At 37.4% G+C, this 22,050-nt stretch overlaps 1 protein-coding gene across 2 annotated transcripts; it reads left to right on the top strand.

Moving 5' to 3' along the window:
• Positions 1-3,096: 3,096 nt before the first annotated feature.
• ppm1ab (protein phosphatase, Mg2+/Mn2+ dependent, 1Ab) lies at positions 3,097-21,335 on the top strand. Of its 2 annotated transcripts, none has more exons than XM_063002203.1 (6): positions 3,097-3,517; positions 5,448-6,318; positions 8,206-8,323; positions 14,792-14,903; positions 19,591-19,648; positions 20,767-21,335. In XM_063002203.1, the coding sequence occupies exons 2-6, from the start codon at positions 5,458-5,460 to the stop codon at positions 20,812-20,814; spliced, it is 1,197 nt and encodes a 398-aa protein (XP_062858273.1). In that variant the 5' UTR covers positions 3,097-3,517; positions 5,448-5,457; the 3' UTR covers positions 20,815-21,335. The 2 variants fall into 2 exon arrangements, with proteins under 2 accessions (XP_062858273.1, XP_062858274.1); XM_063002204.1 differs by lacking the exon at positions 20,767-21,335 and adding an exon at positions 20,002-20,180.
• Positions 21,336-22,050: the final 715 nt, after the last annotated feature.

Here is a 22,050-nt window from a genome sequence, read left to right as displayed (position 1 = left end):
TTAGCATGGCACAAAAGCAGACCTTGGTGAACTGTGTCCACTGGCTTTTTATTTTAACTTGTGCTTATGTGGTAATTTAATAACTTTTTTATCATTACTGCTGATGCAAAACCTTGCCCTTTTTTGTTGCTGTGTGCTACTGTGCTGCCAAGTTTTTAAAGGATTGTGTTTGACATGGGTCAGACTATATTTATGTAATTTCAAGGACAAATGTGTAAATCTATTCGGATCTGTAACATATTCTAAAAATGCAAATAATTGCAGTTGTTGTCCTAATCCACTGAGTATAACACTACTTAATAATTCTATTTTAATCTTCTACACCAGCAAAAAGTATTCACAAACAAGGATTTGAATAAATTGTACTTTTTTATTTTTAATAAGAAACATCTTTTAGTAAAAAAAAAAGAAAATTGTATTCATCTAATAAAAAAACTCATCAAATGTCAATGTTTATAATTTTTGTTCATTTTTATGTCTGAGCCAACTTTGAAAGCTTTCACAGCTATTAGACTTTAAGGATATATATATCAATACATTTAGTACAACTGGATAAATTAATTTTGAATTATACCTCAGATTTTTTAGGTTAGTTGAAAAGTGGTGGTGTATTTTTTTTATTTTTAAACCACTCTAGTGTTGCATTGCAGTGTGCTTTGGGTCATTGCCTTGCTGAAAGGAATCTTCCACCCCAATTACAGTAGACAAGGTGTTACCACATAAAGCCAGAAATTGATGCTGAAAAGCTCTTTAATCTAATCAGAAAACAAGACTTTCTGGCACTTTATTAAGAAATCTTTCTGACCAAAAGCAATGCTTTTACAGAGCACTTTCTTTGCAAATGTTTTAAAAATGCCCTTTAGTTATAGCACTTTGGATATGCTTGAACCATGACTTTTGAGTGTATCCCCAACCATTGACTTCTGTAGCTCAATGTCTGGAAGTTGGTTTCCCAGCAGTCATTCTAACAAACACATTTCCACTTTTTCTGTAGAAGGTCCTGGGTTTGATCCCCAGGTGGGGCGGTCCGGGTCCTTTCTGTGTGGAGTTTGCATGTTCTTCACGTGTCTGTGTGGGTTTACTCCGGGAGCTCCGGTTTCCTCCCACAGTCCAAAGACATGCAAGTAAGGTGAATTGGAGACACTAAATTGTCCATGATTGTGATAGATATAACCTTGTAAACTGATGAACCTTGTGTAATGAGTAACTACCTGTCCTGTCATGAATGTAACCAAAGTGTAAAACATGACGTTAAAATCCTAATCATCCTAAAATCCTAAACAAACAAACAAACTTTTTCTTATTTCTGATAGGCTTAACTGAGCTCTGAGTTATGTTTGCTGTCTTGTTTCTTGTATATTAACAAATAAAATAAAGTTGACCAGACAAAACATGAAATGTCTTGGCTTCATACTGTCTGCAATGAAATGAAAGTCAAACTAAACATTAGAAACCTGTTTTTTGTCCATACAACACCAACTTTTTTCTGATTTGGGCTTGTAGGTTTCTGCCAAATAAAACAGGACCCATGGCCTATGTCCTATGTCTGAGACAAGGTTTTTCCTTTTAGTTAAAATGGTTTTCATCTATAAATGCCATTTTTTGAGTTGTCAATGCACTCTTGGGAGGAATTTTGGTATGGTATTTTTAAAAAGATTCACCACTGTTACAAGTTTTCTTTCTTTTAATGAGATAATGACTCTTGTTGTGGTTTGATGGGGTCACAGAGCCCTAAAATGGTTTTGCAATCCTTTTGTGGCTGATCTTTTTAACTCTTCTGTAATTTCATTTCATTGTAGCACAGTGTGTTCCTTGTCATTTTAGCCTACTTTACATTGGTAACAAGGTTCCATTTGAGGGGCGTGTAGATTTAACAAGGTTAGAAGAAATCATGTCTGGGTGAGTTTAGTCTAACTGAGCCCAGTGGTGAGTTACATTTGATAATTGGTTAACTTATTAGTAATGCCCATTTTCCATTGCATAGTACCCAATATGATATGATCCTAAATCCTTAGAATTATTCATACCTACCTGTTTGTTTTTAGATGCACAATGGTGCTCTTGAATGTAAAAGGTGAAAGCATTAGATAAGGCTGTGCTGTCCCTGTCCATAAGACACTTAGAAAAAATACTGTAAACAGTAGCAGCAGTGGGTTGGCCCGCTGTGGGTCACTTGGCAATGGAAACAACAGCCAAATGTGACATCATGAATTTAAAACCGTACAGGGGCGGCATGGTGGCTCAGTGGGTAGCACTTCTTGCCTCACAGCAAGAAGGTCCTGGGTCCGGGTACTTTCTGTGTGAATTTGCGTGTTCTCCCTGTGTTGGTGTGGGTTTCCTCCGGGAGCTCCGGTTTCCTCCGCCAGTCCAAAAACATGCAAGTGATGTGAATTGGAGAAACAGAATTGTCCATGACTGTGTTTGACATTGAACTGATGAATCTTGTGTAACCAGTAACTACCATTTCTGTCGTGGATGTAACCAAGGTGTGTAAAACTTGAGGTTAAAATCCTAATAAATAAATAACGGTATCGTACCATATAGTACCGTGAAATTTAAAGGAGCATGTTATATTATGTTGGTTTGTTTGTTAGGATTTTAACATCATGTTTTACACTTTGGTTACATTCATGACAGACATGGTAGTTACTCATTACACAAGATTCATCAGTTTACAAGGTTATATCGAACACAGTCATGGACAATTTAGCGTCGCCAATTCACCTCACTTGCATGTCTTTGGACTGTAGGGGGAAACCGGAGCAGCCGGAGGAAACCCACGCGGACACGGAAACATGCAAATTCCGCACAGAAAGGACCCGGACTGCCCCACCTGGGGATCGAACCCAGGACCTTCTTGCTGTGAGGCGACACGCCCGTTAAATTATGTATTCCTTTTTCTTCAATAAATAAATGTACGTTTAAAAACTGATTGTAATTTGTCTGAGCCACACCGTCGTTTTCTTACAGTACACACAGATAACAGAGCTCAGAAAGGACAAAAATAGATCACGCGTCATTAGATCACGCGTTTTTCGGCGATGACGTAAGAGCGAAACATCCGGGTACTGAACTCGGCTGCGGCTGCGGCTGCAGAGCGGTGCAGGAGAGAGAGAGAGAGAGAGTGAGAGTGAGAGAGAGAGAGAGAGAGTGTGAGAGAGTGCGGTGGGAGTGAGTGAATCTCTTCTTTGAGATTCCAGAGACGGAAAACGCAAAATAAAGCTACAGCAGAAACAATGGACATTACAGTAGCTCACATTCTTACACTGCAGGGATGAACTGCAGTGAGATTCTGCTCGCTCTCAGTTCGTTTTTCAACTCACCAACACAGCCAGCTAGTGAGGAACAGGCTAACCAGCTGCTTAGCTAGCGCTACCTGGTTTGTTTACTTTTGAAGCTACGCTTGTTGGTTAAATTGACGGCTAGCTGGTTCGTGAATCGAGTTGTGCTGTTAGCTGTTTTCTCCGCAGCTTTTTGGCTTCGACTTCGGCTTCCACACAGGCCTGTAAAGAGCTCAGTAAGTAATGTTATATTCTCTTTAATCAGTCGATTTAAATCAGTCAGGTTAGCTTGCTAACGTTAGCTTCGTGTTGTATTGGCATGTTGACTAAAGTTGGGGGACGGGAAGCTAGCTAGCTAGCTAATATCTGGACGTATTCTTAAACATAATGTGACTGTATTTATAACTGTTGTGTTTATTTACATAACAGTCATAGTGTTACTGCATGTGAGAACAGTTCGCTAAGTTGTCCAGCCAGTTTGTATCTAGGCAACGTAAATGTGGGCGTGGTGCTTGTATGACAGGTGTTGATATGCAGACATTAATGTGGATGGGTCTTGAACACCAATTGTAAATATGTGTAACTGATCGCAAATTTAACTCCAAACCTATAGAAAACTTTTATTATCTATTAAAACAATAAGTCATGCACGTTTACGCTACAACAGCTGTGTGTTCACACCTTAAAATATTAACCAATGGCTTGCCTATAGCTGCAGTCGGAAATATAAAAAATTATTATGGTGATGTGTATAGAATTGGATAAAATATACAACAAGAATATTTATTATACAATTTTAATAATGTAATCTTTGAGTTTGAGTTGAAATGAAAAACATCTATCTATGACAAATGTTTATATGTGCTATTATTCAAGCCCCAGCCTCAGTACTTGGTGGAATATCCGTCTGCCATGGTTGCAACACACCTTAAACACATCTCTAGCAGTGGCGATTTCTCTAAGACTGCAAGAGAAGCTCAGCTTCCCCTAAAATGTCCAAAATTAAATGGTCAAATATGTACAGTTGTGTTAACATTTCATTGACTACAAATGCGTTAGAACACGTTCATCTAGAAGACGAGTTAGTTCAGAATCAGCTAATTATCACAAATCGACTCGATTTTCTTAACTTAACTCATACATTTCCGTAGCGTCAATGCATTTGCCCGCAGAAGCTGAGCGTCTCTTCACTTCTATGGGACTGCATTGAGGGTTTTTTTTAATGCTCCGAAACTCGCCGGTCATTGGATAAATGCCTCGATTTTGTCCCGCCCCCGGACGCTGAGCGTCTCTGGGGGTGAATGGAGCTGTGGGCGGGTCTGGACGCTGAGCTTCTGCGAGATGATTGGAGGATCAGTGGAAAGGCTGAATCCCGTTTTGATTGACAGCTCGTTTGAGCGCTACACCGTCACTTCTCAAACTCAAACTCAAAAGAAGCTTTATTGGCATGACAATAAGGGACATTCGTTTTGCCAAAGCAATACACTTCATTAGTCACTTAATCACTAGGAGCTTCAGTCCCATCGCGGATTTTGCGAGTGAAGTCGAAAGACAAACTGCAACCCATTTCAGGCCATTTTCTTGTAAAAGGAACAGAGGGCAGAACTTATGTGTAAATAAATTGACAAATTTTATGATGTAAGCCGACAATGAGCTTCCCCTCTTTGAAAGACCAGCAGCCGCCACTGATCTCTAGGTGGTGTTTATAAAACACATCACAGCTGAAGCAAATGAAGAGTGGTTGTTGAGTTCTCAATGGTTTAATCACGTTGTTACCCAACATTAGGTCATACAGACTAGCAGTAATTTCTAAGATCAGTGATTGAATAATTGTGACATCACATAGCATGATTACCAAAATATCCTGCTACTCTAAAATACTACATCATTAATTTTCTTTGTTCATTTGTTGCATTATTTAACTGAGAGTTTAAAGCAAAATCTAGTTCTGCACAAACGTTTAGAGACGTAAATAAGATTGCAACTGTAGCTTGTTATTGAACTTAATATTCAAATGTAGACAAAATACTGAGAATAAATAATTGGCGAATCATTTGATTGAAATGAAAAGGCTGATTCTGATCTTAACAATGTATTAATCTTTCTGTTGAACATTTTTAACTCTGAGAATAAGTGGTTAGAAAAAAACTGTTTTTGTTTGAACAGATAAACAAAAATGGGTGCTTTCCTGGACAAGCCAAAGATGGAGAAGTGTAACTCACATGGCGAAGGAAATGGCCTGCGCTATGGTCTGAGTAGCATGCAAGGCTGGCGAGTAGAGATGGAAGATGCTCACACTGCTGTCATTGGCCTTCCTCATAACCTCAGCAAATGGGCATTTTTTGCTGTTTATGATGGGCATGCTGGCTCTCAGGTGGCTCGCTACTGTTGTGAACACCTGCTGGATCACATCACTAGCAACCCGGACTTCAGGAGTGGAGGTTCAGGTGGAAGCAGTGAGGACTCTCGCCCTGAGCCCTCAGTGGAAAGTGTAAAGAATGGCATTCGCACTGGCTTTCTACAGATCGACGAGCACATGCGCAGTATGTCAGAGCGCAGGCACAGCGCTGACCGTAGTGGCTCAACAGCTGTTGGTGTAATGGTGTCGCCAAGCCATTTTTATTTCATCAACTGCGGTGACTCAAGGGCATTGCTAAGCCGCGGCGGCCGGGTCCACTTCTTCACCCAGGATCACAAGCCCAGTAATCCTCTAGAAAAGGAGAGAATTCAAAATGCTGGTGGTGCAGTTATGATTCAGAGAGTCAACGGTTCTCTGGCTGTATCTCGTGCGCTTGGAGACTTTGACTACAAGTGTGTACAAGGAAAGGGCCCAACAGAGCAACTGGTGTCCCCGGAGCCTGAGGTGTATGAGATTGAGAGGTCAGATGTGGAGGATGAGTTTGTGGTGTTAGCCTGTGATGGAATCTGGGATGTCATGACCAATGAGGAACTATGTGACTTTGTGCGCTCAAGACTGGAGGTGACAGAGGACCTGGAGAGGGTGTGTAACGAAATAGTGGACACCTGTTTGTATAAGGTATGACTTTGCAGAATAACACATTTGGTTTGAAGGGAAATCTGTGCTTTTGAGTGGTGTGATTTGTAATTCTACTTAAATAATATACTATTCTGGAATTGGACAGAAAGAGAAATCATATTAGTAGTAAAAGTATCACATAATTTCGATTTACAGTGTAGTGTTTCCACAATCCAATGTTTTTGCCTTTTTTTGCTTTTGTTACGATACTATTCAATGGAATTTGATAATCAGCAGTTGGATTGCTTCATTTTTGCCAGCGGCACAGAAATGTTGGGCAGCAGGTGGAAACAGATCCTAAAGAGGGCGTCAGTCAATTGCAGGCCGAAACACTCTCACACATTTGCTTTATAAATGTTTAAGTGGTATGAGAAAACTGGAGTACTTACTCTACCACCTGTGCCCCCATGCCACTTTGAGAAAATATTGTGTAATAATGTCACAAAACCACAGCGTATTATTCTTTACAGTAATATTTTCCCCTGGCATATGACAGCCACCAGTGGCTGGTCGGCTAACATAGCGGTAAAGTTTGCTAGCCCTCTGCTGCTGAGATCTGGGGATCCAGAGTTCAAGCCTGGATCTAGTCACTGAAGACTAAAATTCCTGATCTGGTATCTTCCTGAAACACTGTTCGATTTAGGACCCACCCTTGAAAACGTAAAAATGCTACAAGTGATACACATTCCTACCCACACACAGCTAACCAGCTAAAAGGGTATAACCTCTTCATTCTGTATTGTGCAGTTGTTCTAATTGTGTGTGTGTCGGTGGGAATGTGTATTACTTGTAGCATTTTCAAGTTTTCAAGGGTGGGTCCTAAATTGAACAGCGTTTCAGGAAGCTACCAGATGAAACCAGAAATTTTAGTCTTCTGTGAGACAGTAATGATATACACAATAGAGTTTCTTATAATTCTTGTAAAAGTTGTGTAATACTGGTGAGAAACTAATGACGACAGCAATTGTTTATACCTGTTGATTAAGGCTGAAAGACGTCAGTTATGGGCTAGGTCATGTGCTGACAGTACATGGTCGAAACATTTCACTTGTTAAGTACTTCTGTCATTACTTTTTCTGATGACTATTTAGTTCATGGATGTGGACTAGGACACAGCCTTATTAATTACACCTTTTAACTGCCAGACACAACTGTGTTCAGAAACGTCCCTTTGTTAGTTTTTGCTCTAATATTTTACCAAAGGGCTCTGATAATCCCAAGTGTTGCATCTATTTTTTTTTTTTAATCCAATTATGAAGATTCAGTGCAGTTAAGAGAATTAAGATGCATCTTTGAATTATTTTTTTAAATAAGCTTTATCAAATTGTATGTCTAAATAGGGGATGCAGTGCATGATTTGGGAGGCACCCTAGCCTGTACACTATGCACATTTTAATTACACTAGCCCACAACTGCTGCATACATGTATGCAGGCGTCTACATACAGACATTATTCACTGTGTCATGGGGGATGGTGGAGGCCAACAGTGGATTGGTGCTTGTCTGGGGTGTGTTACACCAGACCCACCATGACCCTGACCAGGATATAGCAGCGGTAAACCATGAAAATGAACTGAAAAAGTAAAATTTTAAACGGTGCAGTTGTCACATAGTGAATCACCATGGAATGCTGTTAAAACTATTAAACATCCTCTCTCTGATCATGCTGTCTATTATATAAATGATTGTATTTTATAATTGATATTAGCTAGGTTACATATGTGGCCACTCTTAGCAGGTTGTTGTGGTATTTAGATGCTCGTTTGTAACAGTTCAGATAGACTACTATTAAAATGTGCTAATTAATTCAGTGCATGGTGAGTCATTGTGTTTAGTTGGCATTGCCTGACAGCTTCCCTTTCTTTCTCTCCCTGTGTTTATTAACAGGGTAGCCGTGACAACATGAGCGTGGTACTGCTATGCTTTCCAGGTGCACCCAAGATTAATCCAGAAGCTGTGAAGAGAGAGGCTGAGCTGGATAAGTACTTGCAGAACAGAGTAGAAGGTGGATCATCTAAAAAGGCTAATAAATAAATTAGAATGCAAGCTTTAAGAAAATAGAAAAGGCAGTGAAGAGTGAGCTTGAATACTCATTTACGAGTTCGAAAAAAGCAACATTCGGGGTGTTCCTAAAGTTCTAGTTACCAGATTTTTATATTTGACCCTGGGGTATTTTACAAAGTCAAAGACTTTAACAGTTTTAAAAAAAGCATAGCTTAGAGATCAGTGTAACATGATCTTCACACTGTGATGCTTTTGGAAAGCCCAACCTTAACAAAGCATAACAGGGTCAATAAAATGTTTTAGTGAGAGTAAAAGCTCTTCATAGAAACGTTATCGTCAAAAGCACTCATGCAATTTAATTCTGTTTAGTCCTACCAAATGATTTCAATGTATTGTCTTGAAGCAAAGTTTACCTTACCCCAGTATTCCCCAGGACTCTTCAACAGAAGGCTCACTCACCATTAAGTTCCATAGCTGCTATGTTTAGAGGTTTATGCTTATATATAAAACAAACCAAAATTAAAACCACAATGTTTGTGGTAGCTGTTGTTATAAATGCTATGAGTAGCGATATGTTCTTGTTATGTTGGCATACTACCATTGCCTTACAGTGTCATATTCATATTCACCCGTCAAGGCATGTGTCTTTGGCACCAAGTTTATTTGCACTTTTCTATGCTGTTGCAATCATACTCATGTGCTCAAACACTAAAACAAAATGTCAGCATTTCACTGCTATGGCATAAGAGATTATTATCAACAGTTTCATGTGAGGTCCAGGAAAACCTGTAGCTATGACTGCTTTGGGTTGTCGCGAAACTTTTCTGCATGATGAGCGTTTTCTACCTGTTACATGGAATGCTGTTGCCTTAACCTCAATTTAGGTCTGACTGGCTAGCATTTAGCACCCAGCCCAACAGTAATGCTTAGGAGACTCTGTTGAATGCCATTGCAACATAAACACAGGCATGTAGAGTAGCAACAGCATGATCAATTGAATGCGTTACTGCATGCAAAGCAGAGGTGTTCACTTAATACTAAATTGAAAAGGGCATCAGATTTAACTGATGTTACTTCAGTCTGACAAGACTTGCTGAATGACATTTTTCCTTAGAATTTCTTGGAACGGAAGTGAACAGTATTTGAAAGATTAATTATTTTTACAGTGCTATCAGAGTACAAGTTGTTTATATTACCCTATACTGACATTTTGCAAACTAAAGTAATTATTATTATTAGAGGTAGTAGTAGTAGTTGTATATGTGTAAACCACACAATTATTACATAGTTGTACCAAATTACAATTATTTAAACCAATTATTCCTATATGAGAGAATTAATTATCAGTTTACAAACCTAGCAAAGACCAGGTTCATTATTCAGACTTTCATATAACTTTACTTTGTCCTTCATAGAATTAAAATAATACTAAAGCATGGATCTGATAAAGTAAAACACAAATTTAACAAGCAGAAAATGTTGTGCTTTCATAAAACATGTTTAACAGTATTTTCTTTTCTTTCTTTTTCTGGATGTATTCCCCTTCATCTTTCTATCATCTAGTCAGTTCCAATGTAGTCATTTTGTGATTCTGCTGCTGCTTGCACAAACCCAGTTCTGATCAAGGAGAGCTGGATCACCACACGTCCCCTCCAACATGTGTATAATCTGCAGCCACCTCTTATTACCTGTCAGACCCGTATGGCATACAGAGATTCATGCTCTGCTCCATGTACACCAACCTCCCACCTGCCTTCCCAAGAAAAAACACCTGGTAAATGCATATTGCGGTAACAGCAGGAGGAGACCCTGTTTAACCTTCCCACTCTTCCCACTCTTCCCACTAAACATGGCAGATTGTGTTTGTGTGGGTGCCCAGCCAAGTTGGTGGCTCTACTGAGGTTTGAAAAAGTGAGTTTCCATTGGTGTTCTAGTGTGCTAGACCACTGTGCCCCTAGAACGCCAGAGAACAGTATTCCCACACTGTTAAGTATGAAGACCTAAAGATGAAGAAGGGGATAAAGTCTCCTACAGTTGGACAATTACAAGGTGAAAAGATAATTAATTCCAATGGATGTGGTAACTGTCCAAGAAAATGAGGTGTGTTGAAAAGAGGCCTGTTGGAAGTTAATCGTTTCATGTCATGTCAAACAGCAGGCTTTGTATTAGTGGTTGTTATTTTATAATGCTGGTTATAAAGCTGCCACGCATGGAGTTCAACTTAAAGTTCAGTAGTGAGCTACAAAAAGTTTGTTGCGCATCATAGAAATGGGCAGTTAAAGAGCAGGAGCAGTGATGCATTGATCATTTTATTAATAGTAAAAATGACTTGAGGTCCATGTACAATTAATCCCCGGTTCACATTCGACCCATTATTTGGTGACCTTTGTATTAAATCATGCATCAGTCAGTAACGTTGCTACGACTGTGTTACCCACGTTATAGAGTTTAAATGCTGGAAGTTAACATGGAACGTTTACAGCATTACAAAGCACAAAGTAAACTACCATACATAAAGCCTTAACTGCCCATTTTTATGATGAGCAACAAACTTTTTGTAGCTCACTACTGAACTTTAAGTTGAACTCCATGCGTGGCAGCTTTATAACCAACATTATAAAATAACAACCACTAATACAAAGCCTGCTGTTTGACATGACATGAAACGATTAACTTCCAACAGGCCTCTTTTCAACACACCTCATTTTCTTGGACAGTTACCACATCCATTGGAATTAATTATCTTTTCACCTTGTAATTGTCTTTGCTTAAGCACATATATACTTTAATATATTTTCAACGCTTCAGCGCCTGTGTTTTATGCAATACAAAACATTATTAGGGATATTTTCCTATTTGCTATTAGTTTATCTATCACCCAGTGTAAACCATAAAAATATTTTTAAATACAGGGTTTTAGGGGACAAAAATATATTTGCAAGTATACATTGTATTTGCCGACCCTTTGTTTACTAGTATTTATTAGTATATGTATATTTATGCATTTGGACTACAAATTTACTTTCCCCTGAGCAGTATCAAATTCTTTTTTCCATCTCAGCACTGTGTAATTTCATTTGTCTTACATTGTCTCAGATTCTTGCTTGTGCCTCCTGACTTCCCCTATTATTAACCTTTTCTGACCTAAAGCATGTTTATCATCACATTTCCGTTGTTTAGTTTGGGTTTTCAGTTATTTGTTTAACACATCTACATGTGCAGTGGTTAATGTTAAAGAAACACACATTATTTATTAGCTTTAGTGAAGCTGATTTAAATACTCATACCACGTGTGTCTGTGTGTTTGATGGTGTGCCTGAAAGTAGACTAACATTGTGTAGCATAAAGTATGAATTAATACTGCACTAACTTTTAAATGCAATTTTTTATGTTTTTTAAGCTATAAAATTGTGTTTTTGCTAGACAGAGGCACAGGTCTTAATTTCCTTACACTAGTGATCTAGATAAAGAGTTTGATTTTTACTTGCGTTTAGGACACTTAACCCAACTTAAATTAGTTGAAGGGGGTGTTATTACATCACTGGACTGGATACAGATGTAGTGCTTTTCATAATGACTGGAAGTGCCATTAGAGGCCCTTATTTATTATTTACAATCAGATTTGATAGTGAATTCAAATTTAAATTGGCTTAAAATGACAAACGACCGCTTTGGTACTGCCTTACACAAGAGAGTGTCATCAGATTTTCTGGCTGTATCATGAAACAGCTGCACATTTTGAAAAGTCTATGATATGATTAGAATTTAAATCTCAAGAGGTATTAGTGGATAGTCAGTATACTGATTTTGCAAATGAATCCTTGTAATTTAAAACAGACTGCACATAAATGCGCTATCTGTATTGAGGCCCAGATTAAAGTAGAAAAGGTTATAGTATGCAACTTTTGTGTGGGATTCTTTTTTTGGTAGAATTGTAGTAGTGTAATGTATGGTCCTCAAAGACACTACAGACTTGCCTACTTTACCAAAATGTCTTTTTTTCTTGAATTTTATTATTTTTTTTAGTAAAACTTTAGTTGATTTTGTAAGTGCACAAGTAGTTTTAGTATATAGATATGTTTTTGTTTGGCTTTATTCTTTTGATTGCAGTAGGTAATTGTTGATATTTGGCAAGGGAAAAAGATTTTAAAATATCTTATATTTTACGTTTTAGGTTTCAACATAAAAGGGATTTATTTCTATAGAGCAGTCCATCACACAAAGTTTTTATGTTTAAAATTATTTTGTTTTTTGTAATAGAATTTTTTCGTTACATGTATGGTTTTAATTGTTTGGAAAGCTGTAATTTTTTTATTTAATATTTCTTGCAGCTAAATATTGACTTTCATTTGATCATTTTCCATTAACAATGCCTATTGCACACAGTCACACAGAAGCTTTTAGTAATAAAAATAAACGTTATGGCATACTGCATATAACCGGCACTAAACTCAATTATAAAAACATTTCCAATGTATAATTATAGTTTTTTGTCCAAACATTTTTATTTTTAATTTTCATAGACCTGCTTTAACAGGATTTATTAGGCTTATGAAAGGTAAATTAGGAGTGAAATCAGAAAGCACCTGTAATTAAAACTCTCAGGTCACACCAACAGGAGATTAGTAAAGATCAACTGACTTTAAAAAAGATAAAACAGTAGCATTTTCCAGAAATGCATTATATATCCTGACCTTCCGTTGCCTAATGCAGTATTTTTCTTCATTGGTTGTCGGGATTCTCCTTACCTGAGTCTTTAAATAAAAGGTAGTAAATGGACTTGAGTAATTGAGCATTACGCATGTGCCCACTTTACTTAGGCTCAGGTAAAATGTATCAAATGTATTAGCAGATGAGGTCGTTTTGCACAGATCAGAGATTTATAAGACTTTGATAAATTCCCTTTTTATGCTGATGTTTTCATTCAGATTTGATAGTGATTAATAAGTGAGACCCAGTATATTTCAGGTTTTCTAAGCTTATCTTATTTGTGTACAGTTTGAGGAGTGTTAAAATTAACATGACACCATCATGGATACGTTTAGTCTGTTGTTTAACTTTAGAAAAACCAAATTCTTTTTATGCTTTAACAGTGTTTTATGACTAGACTTATTTGTTCAGATTTTAAATGGGACGACATTGGTTAGTTTATTATAAAGAAACTAATTCTATTTAATATATACACACAGGTTAAAATGATTTGTTACTACAGTAGGTTAGAGATTTTATTGTAGCAAAAATTTAATGGCTTACTATTTTCCCACTTATTGGAGTGTATTTCCTACCTATGCCTCTCAGGTTCTAACTGATGAGCAGCAAAAGACACTTATTTATTTGTATTATTTATTTTTACAACATAATTTACCTCTTCTGAAAGAACCCATCCATGCATTCCATTTCATTTCGCCAAATAAGCACTACTAATGCAATGCAAGTTAATTCTTCCCTGTATTTATTATCTGTAAATTGTGTAACTGTCATGAAGTCAGTTTGTCATTGTAAACAAAACGTTTAGTGAATTGAAGTTTTGAGTCCATCTCTACAGTGATTTCTCACCTTACATTTATTGTCAATCTCATCTCAGTATTTTTCCTAATCAAAGGAAGGTTTTACAATCTGTAATTGGTCATTTCTTAGCCCAGCAGGCTGTGTTGGTATTAATTCACTTATCACTACCTGAGTAACTATTTTATAGTGCTTCTTTTAAACTGTTTCATATAAAGATATTTCCAAAGAAAAGTATTTCAATATGGGAGATGAGCACACTATGGTTCATTTGTTTGGTTTTTATTTTTGTATGTTAGCACCCGAATATTGGTAATGTAGAGACTTGTGATGTTATTCTTAGATGTTAATGATGATTTAAATAAAAGTTACTTATCGAACCTTTGCCTATTTCATTTGTCCTGCATCAACATTAGCTTGATACTGTAGAACAGAGGGGGGTTCTATCATTTTCATGCTTCAGCACCTATTATAAGGACACATAAAAGTGAACTGACTGATTTTGTCAGGTTTGGGTGCTTTTGCTATGAAATCAATATCATAGCTTCTGCAATGATGACTTACTTACAAAAGTCAGTCTAGTACAGACTATACGTGTAAATTTCATAATGTACATCAATTACAAATTATATGGAAATACAGTCTTATGCAAAATGTTGTGTGTGTGTTTTAAAGTGATTAAAAAGGGAACGCATCCTCTACAGGAAACTTTTACACATTAATAATAAAAAACCTGTTTACTACAAAAGAATATATGTGTGAAAGTAACTCTTAGCAAATTAATAGAAATACTGCTCTTAATTTTGCTGTTAACTGTCATGTATTTGTTGCCTGTAGAGGATGTTCTTACAGAAACTCTACAAAACATGGAATTTAACCAGTGGTGTTTAAACCTCTGCATAAGACTGTATATAATTTGCCATGCACAAACCTGACTTACCCGTAAGTCCTTGTGATTCCTCAGAACTCATTCAGAAGCAGGGTGTGGAGAGAATTCCAGACTTAGCCCATGTGATGTGTGTGTTAGCTACGGAGAGTATTCCCAACCTTCCGCCTGGGGGAGAACTGGCTAGCAAGTAAGTACATAATAAACACACAGTTTTCAATTTCTGCTAGTGCATTTAATCAGTAGCTTATTAATGTGATAAACATTTAATACTCTAGAGTCTGAGAATTTATTATTAGATTAAATGTAAATGAATGAATGATTTTATTGTCATTGGATATTAAAGACAATGAAATTCCCTGTGCGGCTCATTAGAAACAAAACATACATAATTGCAAAATCATTCACACTAAAGCAGTGAAATAAACAGACAACAGTTCATCCACACACATTAATAAAACATATTAAAAATATGTGAAAGTATATTGGTGCCACAAGAAATAGTTGTTGGCTACACATGATATAGGGCAGGTTCAGAGTCATTTCACTACAAACAGAACTCTTGCACTTGTTGTATAGATGTACTTTACACTTGTGTTATAATGACACTAAAGAAGGGGGGTGTAAAAGGGTAGACTGGAAATGGCACTGGGAGAAAAACTCTTTTTCAGTCTCGAGGCGTGGGTCCCTCAAGCCCTATAAAGCATTCCAGACAGAAGCAGAGAGAAGAGTTTGTGTCCAGGGTGAGTTACATCCTTCTGGTTGTGTTTAGACAGCAAGTTATAAAGATGACCGCCTGTGTGGGCAGGGGCTGTCCAGTTATTTTTTGGGCAGTGTGTATGACCCTTTAGATGGCTTTTGTCTGCAGTTGGCAGACCATGCTTTGATACAATATGTCAGTATGCTTTCCACAGATCAGCAATAAAAGGCCACCAAAAGCCAAGAGTGTTCTCAGAAAATAGAGCTTTTTAGACCTGATCAGTTACGTTTGTGGTACAGTTGAGGTCCTCTGTTATGTGGATTACCGGGGGGCGGCACGGTGGCTAAGTGGGTAGCACTGTCGCCTCACAGCAAGAAGATCCTGGGTTCGATCCCCAAGAGGGGCAGTCCGGGTCCTTTCTGTGTGGAGTTTGCCTGTTCTCACCGTGTCTGCGTGGGTTTCCTCCGGGAGCTGCAGTTTCTTCCCACAGTCCAAAGACATGCAAGTGAAGTAAATTGGAGATACTAAATTGTCCATGACTGTGTTCGATATAACCTTGTGAACTGATGAATCTTGTGTGATGAGTAACTACCGTTCCTGTCATGAATGTAACCAGGGTGTGGAACATGACGTTAAAATCCTAATGAACAAACAAACAAACAAATGTGGATTACCAGAAACCTGAGGCTGGAAACCCTCTCCACTTCTTCTTCTTTGATGATTAAAGGACCGAGGCTCTTACGGTATCTCCTAAAATCCATGATGAGTGGATGAGTTGTTAATTTGCAGATTTCCCATATTTGTTTGAGATCAAGCCTATCACTGCACACTGTGTCGTCTGCACATTTATTTACCATGTTTAAATAGTAGGTTGTCAAGCAGTCATAAGTGTAGAGAGAATATAGGAATGGACTCGGTACACATCCTTGTGGTGTTCTGATGCTGAGGGTCAGGTTTGGGGACAAATAGGTGCCAAGGTTGACCTTCTGTATGTGGTTTTATAGAAAGTTTTTGATTCACCAAGACAAAGGTCAAGAAGTTTGGTGACCAGCCTGCTGGAGATGTTGGTGTTGCAGAGCTGTAGTCAATAAGAAGCATCCTGACAAAAATCCCCTGCTGTTCCAGATGGGTCAGTGCTATGTGGAGAGCCATGACAGTTACATGCACTGTGGAACTATTTGCCCAAACTGATGCTAATCCTGGGTTGGAGGGAGGATGGCTTTAATAAGTCCTTTGCAATGATAGGTGTAAGTGCTACAGGCTTATAATCATTTAGGCAGCTGTTGTTAGCCTGCTTATGCACCACAATGTGGCTGACTTCAGACTGGTAGGAATAGCTTCACCACACTAATGCTAATTCAGGCTGTGTATGGCAATACTGTACAGTTCTCTACTATTTTTTGTCTTTTAGAGTGTTCTGGATCTTTTTTTTTTGTCATCCATGGTTTTCTGTTTGAAAAAAAAAAAAAAAACACATTCGTAAAACAGAACAGAACTGTTTTAGGATGTGTGTCCACATCCTATTATAGAACATGGTACATTGGAAGCAGTCCCACAGCAGTGAAGTTTTGTTCCAGGTTGTAATAGTTCTGGTAGTAATGGGTTTCTGTTTTTTGATAATGGGTTTGTATGCAAAGGTTAAGAGCAGTGAGAGATGATCAGATTGTCCAAGATATGTGAGAGGTGAGGCTCATCCTTGTATCCTTTAGTGATGTTGGAGTACATGTAGTCTAAGGTGTTCAGTGTCTTTAGATTGGTGTACTAAAAAAGATTAAAAACCCCAAAAATCTGTTGATTTTGTTTGTTCTGTTGTTTGTTTGTTGATGCTAGCAAGTAGCCTAGTGCTAGATTAGCCTCTGCATCTGGTGGTATATATAAGATAAGATAAGATAACACTTTATTGATCCCGAACGAAATTGCAGAATATATACAGCTGTAACAACTTCAACAGAAGACTAGCACGGCAGATGCTAGTCTACAATTTAGCTACAGAAACTCTAGATCAGTAATGCATTGGTTATCGATGATGGTGGTGTTTGTGCATCGGTTGTTATTAACATAGATGCACAAACCCCCTTCGTGGCTTTTACCAGAACCACCATACCAGAGTCTTGTTTTCTGTTTCTCTGGTGTATTGAGTGGCATGCTAATTCGATAGTTGAATCAGGGACTCCTGGGTTAAGCCAAAATTCTGTATGTGAATGAATGATTTCTTTTGGCTGCTCCGGTTAGGGGATTCAACCACAAGATCACTGTTTTGTGTGCTTTGTACTCACAGACGATACAAAATGGCTTGAAGTGACATTTGTGTTTTGTAAAAATCTGCTTAAAGATTTGCACCGAACTCGGTACACTTTTTATTGGAATGCTTGTAGATCAGTCTTAATGGGAACAGTGAAATTAGCCCTGTTTATAGAGAGACACAAAAATCAATGGAAACAAAAAGCTGTAGTAAATTATAATCACAAGGGATGAATCAGGAGACCATGCGACAAAGTCAAATAACAATGTAGAAAATTCTGTGCCACCAAATGATTAATCCATGTTGCTGTATGTGTGCTTTTGACCTTGCTTATTTTTCATATATTCTAAACATCCAAAGAAATTAAGCAACAAACTCCGTTTCCTTTAGGTACATTTTTGGACAATGTTTCAGTTAGTCCATTTTGTAGGTACAACATCCTTCAATATTTTGTATTTTGTATTGAGTTGATCTGTGTGATTTTGTGCCCATTAAATTGGGCACTGGCTAGCAATCCACACTCCTATCTATCCCAAAGGTGTTTAATGAAGTTGAGGTGTGATCTCTGCAGGCTAATGCAGTTTCTTCACCCCAAACTCAACAAACCATGACATTATGGTCATCACTTTGTGCACATAGGTACAGTTTTGCTGTAAGTCATTAGTTGCCTTAAAGTTAAAAGCATATCATTTATATAACTCATTGTAATAAATATGCTAGCAGTGGGTGTGGCTAAAACTAAATTCCATTTATTAGAATACTTTTAACCATAGTTTATGTAAACTTTTTAGCAAGTGTATGTAAACTTCTGATCTTAAGTAAACAGTCAGTTAGTTAACACAATTTTAATTTCACTTAGTTTTTTTATATAAATAAAACATATCATTATTATATTTTGTTAAGGGCTTGGATCTATTAAATACATCTAAATATTTGTAAATTTTTGTAGACCAAGTGAATATTCAGTCGTTTTTGTTAAATGTTTAGTGTACATGCATTTTTCAACATGTAAATCTGTTATGATTATCTTATAAAAGAGGCATAAATCAACAGTAACAATATGTTTGCTTAATAGCAAAACATTAGCTAAAGTTTCATATTCAAGACAAGCCTTTTGAAAATCATAAATCTATGAGTCATAAATCAGTCAGTTATAAATCTGAGCCAACCTGTTTTATTCAAGTTGCCCTGGAAATGACAAGTACTGGCATGTAGCATTCAATAATGATTGTTCAAGATGTTCAGTTAAGAGGTGTCCTTTCGTAGCCTCTGAATTTAATTTGAAGTCAAATTAAAATGTTGTCAGATGGATGGATAATTGTTTGATGAGAACCTGACTAGAATTAAATCATAGATCTTCTACGGCTTCTACGTTTCCTCTTTTTCCCCCTCATTTTTTCCTTCATCTCTCTTCATTACCTTCCTAACTGAATTATTCATGCCAAGCTTATGCATTTTTAAACCCTTGCCAGATGAGGAGTTATTCAGATTTATGCTCTAGCATAATGACCACACAGCTCAGAGTATTGCCATCAGAATTCTCTATACTTCTCTTAAAGATACGCTCTGAAATTGTCACTCATATTCTGCAGGACGCTGGGATGCTCTGGTGTGATCATAAAAAAAGCTTAGATAAACTACTTAGTGTGATTTATCTGAGGAATGCATACTCAGTGGGCATTCGCCTTTATACAGCACTTTTTTCCCCACAGTTAGGAATATGCTTCAGAAATCTCTTGCGAAAGAATGTTGTATTTTTAACCACTCTTATCTAGTGTGGATGTGAACGTAGCTGCTGTTAAATGCAAGTGCATTTTATTGCTTACTGCAATGCGGAAAGAGCTCCTAATTAAGCACAATATCACATGAATATTATTATTCCACCATGAATGTCTTTCTGGATCACTTACAAAATGTTCTGTAATGTCCCTATAGACACAGCTTTGTGGAGGAAACGTACAATAAACTCAAGCCCTACCAAAGTGACAGCACAGTGAGTATCTTTTATTTGCAGACCAACAGAATCGTCCTACAGAATACATTCAGGCAGATAATGGAAGGTGTTTTTATTATAACTTTATTCTAAATGCAGAGCCATGAAAATGGTTTTCTAAATGTCTTGTATATTTGCATATAAGTCTTAACTCTTAACTGTTTTAAATATTTAAAGAAAATATCTTGATAGAGACATCCCGAGTAAGCACAGGATACAGTTTCAATATAAATGTACATTTATTTAAAATATTTTAAAAAGGAAAAATGGTATCCAACAACAGCTGGCCCTGTGTGAAAAGTAATTACAGCAACAAACTGCAACCAAACCCTTTTATTTTGTTATTAGTGCAGCAGTCTCTTGTGCTTGAGGTCTGAGCTATTGACTGAACAGAAGCCTACACAGACATGATTGGCTCTATGTCTTGGGAGGGATGGTCAAGGGGATTCTTCATTACTGCTGCAATTTTGATCTCTGCTCGCTGGTCAACTGTGTCTGATATATAATTTGTTCATTTGAAATTAAGGCCTGCTGGACAAACAGTTGGTTTTATTTGTTAATGTTTCCCAAATAAAATCTTTAAAACTAGAGTGCAGCAGGCTGAGCACTTCTATTATTGGACTGTAGATAACTGGAAAACTGTGATGTGGTGAGATGAGTAATCTGTAATTACACAAGGTGAGGGTAGGGCCCACTACAGCTGTGATTTGGGGTTCGAATTTCAGCGATGCTGTTAGTTGGTCAGGCATCTGCATGGACATGTCCGGGGGTGGGTGGAAGAGCCTAACAGCCTATTTATTGTGAGGTGCACTAGTCAGTGTGTTCTTAGAGCTGGTAAATACTGTGCCAAGCCTGGTATGTGAACCAGGCCACCTCTACATTTCAGTGAGTGTTGGTTATTTCTATACTGCACTAATGAAACAAATCTCTTTATTTAATACAAAATTAGGTGAAATACCTAGTAATAGAAATTAACACCCAAATAAAGAGATCTTGTCAGTCCATGGTCCAGACCTTCCGAGTACTCAAATGCCTAAAATGACATTTTTTAATTTAAAATGTTTAGCTTTGCCACATGAACCCTTGCACTAAGCCTGATACAAACATGCTTTTTTCAGTGTGGAGCCACCAACTGGGGTAATGTATGTGGATCCTCCCAGCTCTAAACAGGACCTGTTCCATCCTCACAACTGTCACCTGTATGAATTTTATGAGGAAAAAACTCATGATTCTTGTTGACTCATAATGTAATGACAGGAGCTTCCAGTTCTACATTTAGATACATCACATGTACAAAGTCTTGTGGTCACCCTACACATATAGCTATAAACATTAGGATGGGGTCATGCTGCATTTTCAAACATGAGCCTCCTTTAAGCCATGAGGATGTTAACTAAATTTAGTCCTGCTCTTAGTTCACACAAATTATTTTAGAATTGTTGGTTGGGCTTAAGGTCAGGCCTGTTTAGGCCATCTAGTTGTTCCACAATTCTCAACTTAATAAATCTCCCTTGACTATTATCCTCCTCCATCAAGCTTTACAGTTTGTACAATGGTAGCCAACTGTAGCAGACAAGCTGCTTTGCCAGCTGATGCTAGGTACTCTGCTATGCTATACTCTTATTGGGATTATGTGGTTACTACTTTGCAGCTGAGCTGTTGTTTTTCCTAGATTTTTTAACATAATTTAAATTGACCAATGCAGCTCTAGCAAAGAAATAACTAAATGTTTGGAAAGGTGGCAATGTATTGCCATGTTCAAATGTATTTCTTTTTAACTTTCATTTGATATTATATGTCTATGCTTGATGTATTATGCACTTTTCAGTAATGAGTGTGGCTCAAACAGCTGAGTTTACAAGTTTGGAGTTTTTGGGTACTTTTGCTTCTGGGTACATTACTGTATTTTACAAGTGCACCAAGACCAGCTGCTACCTCTAACATGATGCACTAGCTGCCTTAAAAGACTTTCAGATGATAAGACAGACACATGTTGCAGAGGATGATGAAAAAAGCCAACCAACAAAAAGCCAACTTAGCAGCGAATATCTTTCTTCTCTTTTTTTCTTTTTAACTTTCTTTTTTTAATGTTATCTAAATGTTATTTACAATGGTCGTTGCACTTTGATGGGTGTGGTATTTGATGGTTAATGATGTTTGCACTGTGTGATGCTAAATGTCCAAATGACTCGTTTATATCGAAGTATTTGTGAATGATAAATCATCCATGAATATTATTGACCTAGACTAGTATTTATACAATCTAGTGCTTTCTATATGTACTAGTATTCACACATTCATTGATTTTCTTTTAAGGGTGCATGGGGCAAGTGTTGTAGCAAGCAGTAAACTGATCTTTATTCAGTTTTTTTTTAATAATAAAGAAATATACATTGATAGAT

This window comes from Trichomycterus rosablanca, chromosome 9, assembly GCF_030014385.1.
Source record: "Trichomycterus rosablanca isolate fTriRos1 chromosome 9, fTriRos1.hap1, whole genome shotgun sequence".
NCBI lineage: Eukaryota > Metazoa > Chordata > Actinopteri > Siluriformes > Trichomycteridae > Trichomycterus > Trichomycterus rosablanca.
Note: the sequence above shows the minus strand (reverse complement) of the source record. Positions and strands in the feature narration are given on the sequence as shown.

Coding starts and splice junctions, on each gene's coding strand:
- ppm1ab (XM_063002203.1), top strand. CDS start 5,458: ATGGGTGCTTTCCTGGACAAGCCAAAGATGGAGAAGTGTAACTCACAT. Junction 6,319..8,205: donor TGGACACCTGTTTGTATAAG/GTATGACTTTGC, acceptor GTTTATTAACAG/GGTAGCCGTGACAACATGAG. Junction 14,904..19,590: donor GGGGGAGAACTGGCTAGCAA/GTAAGTACATAA, acceptor ATGTCCCTATAG/ACACAGCTTTGTGGAGGAAA.